This window comes from Pinus tabuliformis, chromosome 9 (assembly GCF_031772625.1).
Source record: "Pinus tabuliformis cultivar Carrire ecotype Pingquan chromosome 9, CPIR1, whole genome shotgun sequence".
NCBI lineage: Eukaryota > Viridiplantae > Streptophyta > Pinopsida > Pinales > Pinaceae > Pinus > Pinus tabuliformis.
In genome coordinates, this window is record NC_142307.1 from 548,348,450 (window position 1) to 548,357,841 (window position 9,392).

The window sequence follows — 9,392 nt, forward strand, 5'->3', positions numbered from 1 at the left end:
CTGGATGGCCTAAAGCTTCTACAAAGGTGTCAAGATCATAATTCGCTGAAGCTTGAGCCAGTAAAGAAGAGGCTCTATCGAACTGAGAACGTGTATGTCGCTGATCTGTAGGATCACCGACAAGAGCACCTGCTGCATCCCGAGTAGCACGGACCCATTTTGGAAGCTGAGGAGTTGAAGGAGGATCCTGAGAAGGTGGGGGAGGATTGTCATCCTCGCTGTCATCATCTGAAGAAGAAATATTTTCAGAAGTAGAAGGGATAGAGAGAGGTGGCACATCCGCCAAACTATGCTCGTAGGCCGATATATTTTCAACAAACTTTACATCTCTTCTAATGATAACATTTTTGGACTTAAGTGGAATAAGTCTATATCCTTTGACATCTTCAGAATATCCAACAAAAACACATTTTTCACTCTTAGGTTCTAAAGCTTTATGTTTTTCATCTGGAATATGGGCCCATGCTTCACTTCCAAAAACACGAAAGTGACTTACATCTGGTTTAATTGAGCTCCATGCCTCTTCTGGAGTGATATTCTTTAAAACCTTAGTAGGAGTGTGATTTACTATGTAATTTGCAGAGTCAATTGCTTCTACCCAAAAATTAAGACTAAGTCCTTTAGATTGAAGCATACAATTAGCCATTTCCTTTAAGGTGTGATTCTTCCTTTCAGCTACACCATTTTGTTGTGGAGCATATGGAACAGTATGTTGCATTTGAATTCCATTCTCAGTGCAAAAGTTGATGAATTTGTTGTTAACATATTCTCCACCATTATCAGATCTTAGCTTAAGAATTTGATGTCCAGATTGTTTTTCAACAAAGGCCTTAAAGGCCAAGAACATGTTAAATACTTCACTCTTGAGTTTTAAGAAGTATACACAAGTGCGCCTGGAGAAATCATCAATGAAAGTTAAGAAATACTTGTAGCCAGAGAATGAAACAACTAGAAGTGGACCACATAAATCACTATGCACAAGCTATAAAGGGGTTGAGGCGTGCCAAGAGGCACGTTTTTAAAAACTATCCCGATGATGTTTTCCGAGTACACATCTGGAACAAACACCATCTCTGCAAGATACCATTGGAAGACCTATCACCATATTTTCTTTACATAGATTCTTAAGGGAGCAATAGTTTAAGTGACCAAATCGCTCATGCCAACGTTTGCTCACTCCATGATTATGAGCAACAAACACCGAGGGAAGATTTGATGACCCAAAGTTGTTAAACTTATACAACCTTGTAGAATCATCAGCAATGCCAGTAGCTAAAATCTGTCTAGGATCTCTTCGGTCCTTAATTACAACATCGTGAGGTGAAAATTCAACGATTTTACCTTCACCAAAAATGAGTTATCTGACATACAGATAGAAGGTTGCAGGGTAAGGTTGGAACACATAATACATCATTAAATTGACCATTGTCTATATGAACAGTTCCAGTCCCTACAACACTAAGAGATCTATCATCACCAACATATATATTTTTGGTGTTCCAATCATTTAAAGAAGAAAACATGGCTTTGTTTTTTGCCATGTGATAAGAAGCTCCAGAATCAATGAGGATGCTTGACTACCACATGTAGAAAGTGTTATTCTTGAAGATGAAGTTGAAGTTGAAGAGTGCTCCAAATGGATGTTATGTTTCTTCATTGCTGCTTCCAAGGCTTTCTTAAATCATTTCGATTCTAAATGGCCATCTCGATTACAAAAGTGGCAATGTCTATCAGTCTTCTTCCCTTTGTTTTTATTTGCCTTATCATTTTGTTGAAATGAATTTTCATTTTGAGGTTGAAACTGCTTAGGACCCTTGTTTGGTTTAGGACCATTCTTTTTAGGATACGGCTTCTTAAGATTCTTTGAATTCGGTTGCTGCTGGGCGGCTAAGGCTTTCTTAGAAGAATTTCCAAGATTAAGAAGACCAAGATGTAAGAGTTTTTCTTGTTCTCTTATTAAAGAATCACAAAAGGAATCAAAAGAAGGGGACTTGTAGTCTTGTCCTTGAGAAATGAATGCTTCTCTTGTAGAATGGAAGATGGAAACAAACACAGAGTAGGTTGGTCCCAACTTAGGAAGAATGGAATAGATAAAGCTACCATCTTCTTTCTTAAACTTAACACCTTCCAAGAGAAGTCTAAGGGTCTTGAACTTGGACAAAAAATCTTCAATGGAAGAAAAATTATTGGGGTCCAATGTAAGCAACTCATTTTCGAGTTGATGGGCTCTAATTTCATTTTTAATTCCAAAAACTTTAGTGAGCTGTTTCATTGCTTCATTAGGAATATCAAGTTCTGCGATATGGAATCTAAGGTCTGGAGAAATAGACATCCCTATCAACCCACGTGCTTGATCTTGCCTATTTTCCCATTTGGCTTCCTTATCTTCATCTTGAGGTTTGGTTTCTTGGCCTGAGGCTATTCTGTAAAGACCTTTACTTCTAAGTAAATCCACAATGTAGGACCACCATTGGAAGTAATTGGTGCTGTCAAGAATAACTTGTCATGGACTTTCCATTTTAACATAAACTGAAGCTGTAGATGCTGAAACTAAGTGTTCTAATGGAAAGATCTTGAAAAATTAGGCTGATTCAAAAAAAAACGGCTCTGAAAACGGCTTCCGGATGAAGAAGTTATGGCTTTTTGAAGAAAAGTTGTTGAAGATGCCGACGAAGTGCGTGAATGTGCGGAAATGAATGATAATGTTATATTTAAAAAAAATATCCCCCCTTTCCAAACATAAATCTAATTAGCTCACTTTTAAAAAAAATTATGTGACTCACTTTTATAAATAAGTGAAAGTCACTTTTACAATGGTACTTTATGAGCTACCCACTAAATTGTAACTTAAATAAAAGATAAAGAGATTTTAAAGTTTAGAATTATAAGTGACTCACTTTTTATAATGGATGAGAACACTTTTACATAAAGAAACTTTAAAACATAAGCTAGATGTGCTTTTTGAAAAAGTAATTCAACAAAAAGAAAGACTTGAACCCAAGACCTCTATTCTCATAAAGTAACTTTGGACCAAGTGAGCTAGTTTAAAAAGTCAGTAATTTTTGGAAAAGAAGAAGGGGTTTTTTTTTTTTTTAGTCACTGAAGTTTTAGGGTGCGTACTTACTTGAGAAAGCTTTTTTTGCCTATAAAACAAAAAACACAAAACACAACACGGACATACAAAAAAAAACAAACCTTATGGCTTGAAGTTAGCATTAGTCGAAAACTAAATATTTTCTTCAATCTTTCTGATTTTCTGAAATCACACTAAGGCACGGCGAAAAAGAGCATACGCATGAGAAAAAAGAGCATACGCAAAAATGAAAGGTATCGATTTGGTAATAAAAAACAGAGAGCTAAATAAACTGAAATAAACAGAGAGAAAATAAATAAAAACTGCAAATAAAAATTGTATACCTCCAGATCTTAAAAATGACATAGCTAGGGCTATCGGAAACCTTTTCGCATCAAACGAAAGGGGTTCCTCACTGGAACAGATGCTCTTAACGCAATAGAGCAGTCCCCTCGGCCCGAAAGCAGTCAGAAACAGTAGATCTAGGAAACGACAGTCGGCTGCAGTTCTACCGGCTTCAGATTTGGATCACCAACGGATGCAGCCCTCAAATAGCTCCGATACCATGTAGGAATTTACAAGGTAAGTTCCTCAGATAGAACACCAAAGGACACCGCTCACAAACAGATCATAGATCAATACACCAGCATTCTTGACATGGTTAAAACCCTCAAAGAGGGAAACAGTCCACGAACTGAGCCAACGCGGCCACTTCAGGCAATTTATTAATAAAAGAATGAAAATTTACATAAGCTTCTCTCATGAACGGTTACCCTACAAATGACCCTCCATGCTCTTTAAATAGAGATCATGGACCAATCGGGTGTTAAGCCATAGATCAAGTGTCGGTAATACCGAGGAGAGAATGAATCGTTGGATCACTACATATCGTGACCGTCAGATTGTAAGTTACAAAAGTACATAGTAAAGAAACACACTTTACCTAACTCTACACTAGACCAAGTTATACTTAACTATTTCCTATGTGTTGGAATATCCTAACACAGACCCAGCGCAGAAATGGTCCAGGTTAGCCAGTCTTGTGCCAGATCAACCGGAATTCTACCAAATGAAGTGAGGTAAAACTCACTCAGATTTTCTGCCAATATTTTCTCTGTAAAGAATTGCTAGATGAGCATCCTAGATTTGTATTCAGATATTTCTCCTGCATAATAATAAAACCCTCAGAGCTGCTGCACCGGTTTTCCCGCATTAGGTTTTTCTGGGGACTATTGTGTCCATAAATAAGTGTGTCCTATGTATCTTGTTATTTGCTCAGTTTTCTGTTTCATGAGATCAAATATTTAATTAGTGTAGGCTACAGAGGTAATTTGCTTCAATACTCAAAAGAATAACTTGATGAATGTAATTTAAAAATCAAGTAGGGGAAGTAGATTCAGATTTGCTGTAGTAGGGGTTCCTTCGAGTCTAGGAATTTTCACATCCGAAACCTTTGATCCCTATGCCTTTTTGCCTTGCCTGGATGAGCTCTGAAATCCTTGCACAAATCATGGAAATAGCCTCCTATTTCCTAGCACACGAGGAGCTCCTCTTTCTTAGGAAATTCCTCCTATTTCCTAGTGCATTCCCAAGGAAAATACTCCCTTTTTCAACTCGCACAAGCCTCCTACTTGGCACGCTCTCTCACAAGCTCACACACAAAACTAGTGCATACAATAATGATTACAATTATGCCTTCACTCCTCCTTTTAAGCAATTTAAATGGCTAAATCTAGCAAATTATATTTTAGGAAATTGATTTTGTGATTGATGAGTTAACTGAGTTGAACTAACTCATGCAACTCGTCTCATCTCAATTCTAGAACTTGAGACTCAGTCACTTGTCCTTTTCCCAAATTAACTCACACTAGAAGACAATAAACTCGGCCTTCCACTTATGTGCATTAGTTAACTGCTTCATCACTCGTCCTAATTTTAGGAAACTCAAGCATGCTAAGCAGAAACTCGTTGTGTTCCCTTTGATTAAGGCACAAATCAAGGAACCCTTCTTCACTACTATTTTCAACATTTTTTGGTAAATAGTTTCGACCCATTGTAATCTAAATGCAGTTAAAGAATTTGGGTTATAATATAATTTGAGTTAACGAATTAGGGTTTTGGATGTCGTGAAATCCTATATATTGTATTGTAAATGGTAAAGTTAATACAATGAGAGTTAGAGGTATGGCTTTAAGGTTTGGCTACTGTTTTCTTTCGCCTTTCTTGTCAATAATTTTTAGGCATTACTATATTGTAAAGGTTTAAAACTTACATCATGCACTTCATATTGAAGATCTTCATTAATATTCCCTATATCTTTGATTATATTATCAAACTTCTTTTATCCTCTTACGGTTTAGTACTTCTCGTTTTCGACAATTGACTTCCCTAGGAAGGAATTTGTTTTCACCTTGTAAATTGATTGTATCAAAGGATTCCTTTAATAAATTTCACAACAAGCTCCACTGATTCTTTATGCAATTATTCACGGTGTTTCATAAACATTTCCATCATTTATGCCAAGGATGCTATAAAACTGTTTTGATGGTACTTGTTATCACCCGAAACTGTCCTTATGGATGTTGGCCTCCTCATCCAAATGTGATGGCTCTGTTTGAGATTTGAGGTTATTTGACCTTATTGAAATTTGACATCATGCTGTGTTGGAAGATCCAGGCTAAACTTGAACGATAATGTAAGGCCCATATCCAATCAGTGATGTTCCTGTAACCTGACTTTTATTACCGGCTTGAAAATGGTGTGGAGTCTGGTGTCGGTTTTGAATAGCCTTGTATTTAACCTGTGTCCAAGAATTTCGGGAAGCTGATATATGAACTCAATTGTTTCGATGTAATTGATTTTATCCAAGAATTATATGGCTGTCCTAAACATTGTAAAAAAAAATGACAACCCCTCCTACAATCTGGGGACCAAAATTGAGCTCGGAAAAACTACCCTGCCCCTACTTTCGAGGGGAAGGTTTTGCTTTTTCCTCTGTACTTAGTGAAACAGAACCCAAGTAGTTGGGAGAACACATATTTCAAACCCCGCCAATGGAAAGTGCAATTTAGGACTGGTTACAGCTAATAATAAGAGTTCTGAAGCTCAGTTTTAACACAATCATTCACAGTATAACAGTTCAAAAAATTCGCAGGCGTCATGTTTCTGCATGCAAGCTCGGATTCCAAACTCAAATCCACATTATCTTAAATAGGAATTTGAAAATTAATTTCCAATTGAAAAGTGAAGGTTGAAATGAAACCTGTTGTGATCTATATCCAATGGATGCTTCACATGAAACTGAAATAATAATATTGGGATTCTTTCATATAGAAAATAATAACAAGAGATGAATTGGGTATGTACCAGTAGAAGAAGCTTCATTCGCCTGAGATGTGCAGAGGCAACGACGACCCCAATGTACAGGAGGACGCTGACTTCTAATAATTAAACTGGTGTTGGGGGAATATTGGTACCACGTTTGAGGCGGTCTGAAAGTTAGAGAAGGGTTTAGCAGCAGCCATTTATTGGCACACACAAGAGCATTGCTTCCAAACATCATGGCGCCTGCTCTCGCCGCGCCAGATACATGTGCCATTTCATGCGATGGTAATATCTGCTCTTTAAATACTTGGCTATCCACAACTTGTGCCTCTTACCATCACAGATAAAGTCACCGAGGAATAATTTCACCGCTTCCCCGGTCTTACTGAAACCAGGTTGTCAACAAGATAAGAGCTCTCTGTCGGATTTTTCCAACAAGCCTCTCATCGGTTCCTCCTAACGCTTCCATTGAAGTCTCCGCCTCTCCCATTCGACGGTCTTCTATTCCCATTTACCCATCCTTCCTCGTCCTATCTCCCCTCCTATTCACCCATTTCCCCATTAATAGCTCTAATTTCAACTTAAATAATTCACATAATAATTTTGATTCACCCATTTCCCCATTAATGGCTCTAATTTCAACTTAAATAATTCACATAATAATTTTGATGTTAATGATATTCAAAACTTAAATAGGAATAAAGGTTTTGATGATGACATTAAAATGAATCAAAATTTAAATATTAAAGACGTTCATTATGGTGATGCTATTAAAATGATTCAAAATTCAATTATTAAAGACCTTTTTGATAATGGGAATAATAAGTTTTATTTTAAAAGAAATGATATCATAAATAAACATTATAATAATGGAAATAATATTCATAAAAATAATTTCACTAATCAAAAAATTTGAACGAGAACAATAATAAAAACAAAGTCTGTGACTCATAATAATACTACTCCTTTTAATAATATTAAAAGTATTAATAATAATAATAATAATTTTTTTAGAGTATTTTTAAGAATGTTATTAATTTTTCTAGTGTAATTTTTTATTTGTTTGTTTTTCGTGTTTTGAATAAAAGGCTCAATTTTGCTTTTGCCCCTAAAAATATTTCGGTTGAGGACATTACCTATAACATTGAATATGGAATTAGAGATCTTCCTAACAATATTAAGGAGCTCATTAGGCAAGACTGTGTTATAGTGCTTAGGAAGGCTAAGCCTCCTAAAAGCAACATTAGCAAAAATGAGTTTCTTGCCCTTAAAGCTCTAAGAGATAACCCCAACATTGTTATCCTAAGAGCGGATAAAGGTAGGGTTGTTGTTATTTTAGATAAAGTCGACTATGTTAACAAAATGAATGACCATCTCTATAACAGTGGTAGATACATTAAGCTTAATAAGAATCCTATTAAAAAAGTTTCTAAAGAAGTTGCTTTTGCCATAAAATCTAATAATGCTCTTAATCATCTTAGCAAAAAGCTTATCGAAAGCAACCCTCTCACCCCCAGAATTTATGGCCTTCCGAAGATTCATAAGGATGGGATCCCCCTAAGACCTATTGTTAACACAATAGGTGGGCCCACTTATCTTCTTGCTAAATTCCTAGCTCAAAAGCTCAAACCTCTTGTTGGTCGCACTGATTCCTTTGTTAAAGACTCTGCTTCCTTTGTTAAAGAGTTGAAGGATATAAGGCTAGAGCCTGGGGATCTGTTAGTAAGCTTTGATGTTGTTTCCCTTTATACTAATATCCCTATTCAAGAAGCCATTGATGTCATTAATCGTATTACTAATGATGACACAACCAAATTGGTTGGTCTATGCCTTACCTCTACCTTTTTCAGCTTCCAGGGTGAGTTCTATGAACAGACTTGTGGGGTTGCGATGGGTTCTCCTCTTTCCCTTATAGTTGCCAACTTATTCATGGAATATTTTGAGACCAAAGCTTTGGCCTCTACTCAACTCTGCCCAAAGCAATGGAAGAGGTTTGTTGACGACTTGTGTCGTCTGGCCCCATGGTCGTGAAAATTTAAATTTGTTTCTCAACCATCTTAATTCCCAATCTGACTCCATCAAATTTGCGATGGAAATTGAGGTAGATGGATGCCTTCCTTTTCTTGATATTCTCCTCTCTAGAATGGATGATGGTTCTATCTCTCACCAGGTTTTTCGCAAAAAAACGTACTCAGAACAATATCTTCATGCCAGTTCTCATCATTTTCCAGCATAAAAACTCAGGGTTCTCAACACCCTTGCGACCCGTGCTCTAAGAATTTCTGATGAGAATCACTTAGAAAAGGAAAAATCTCATCTTCTAATTTTTTTTGAAAATAACGGCTATAGCAGGCAACAGGGCCTCAAAGCTTTTCTAAGGGCTAGTAAAGAATCAAGGATTAAACCTTCTCGTGACGATACAATCTCCAGTGTTCAACTTCCCTTTATACAGGGGACCACCGATAAGATTTCTCATATTCTCAAAAAGAACAAAGTTTCTGCTACCTTCAAACCCCTTAATACCATTAGAAATTCTCTTAGATCCGTCAAAGACCCTGTAAACCCTAAAGACGTGAAAGGGGTCTACTCCATCCCATGTTCTTGTGGGATTCCCTACATTGAGGAAATGGGTCACTCCATTAACCAGAGAATCCAAGAACATGCAGCATATATTAAGCACAACCACTCTCGTTCCTCACCTTTAGCTGAACATACAGTGAAATCCAATCACCATGTTTGCATCAATGATTCTCGAGTCATCGCAATGGTTGATTATTTCCATCATAGGAAGCTTCAAGAAGTCATTGAAATTGAAAAGTGTGCCATTAACCTTAATAGGGACGATGGTTGGAAGTTAAGTAGAAGTTGGATCCCCGCCCTCTCTTCGTAAATTGTTTTTTTTTTTCAATTTTATATATATATATATATATATTATAACTAATTAATTAATTTATTATTTTTACTTTTATATTGCAATATATATCCTCTTTGACCT

The 9,392-nt window shown here is 36.5% G+C and overlaps 1 protein-coding gene across 1 annotated transcript in view; it reads right to left on the bottom strand.

Annotated features, from left to right (window-relative positions):
* LOC149149680 (histidine--tRNA ligase, chloroplastic/mitochondrial-like) overlaps positions 1 to 6,932 on the bottom strand; it is a 340,861-nt gene extending 333,929 nt beyond the window's left edge. Inside the window, exon 1 of the mRNA XM_089440941.1 lies at positions 6,440 to 6,932. Within this exon, the coding sequence (XP_089297067.1) occupies positions 6,440 to 6,671 (232 nt within the window). The 5' untranslated portion in view covers positions 6,672 to 6,932. The remainder of the gene's footprint in view (positions 1 to 6,439) is intronic.
* Positions 6,933 to 9,392: the final 2,460 nt, after the last annotated feature.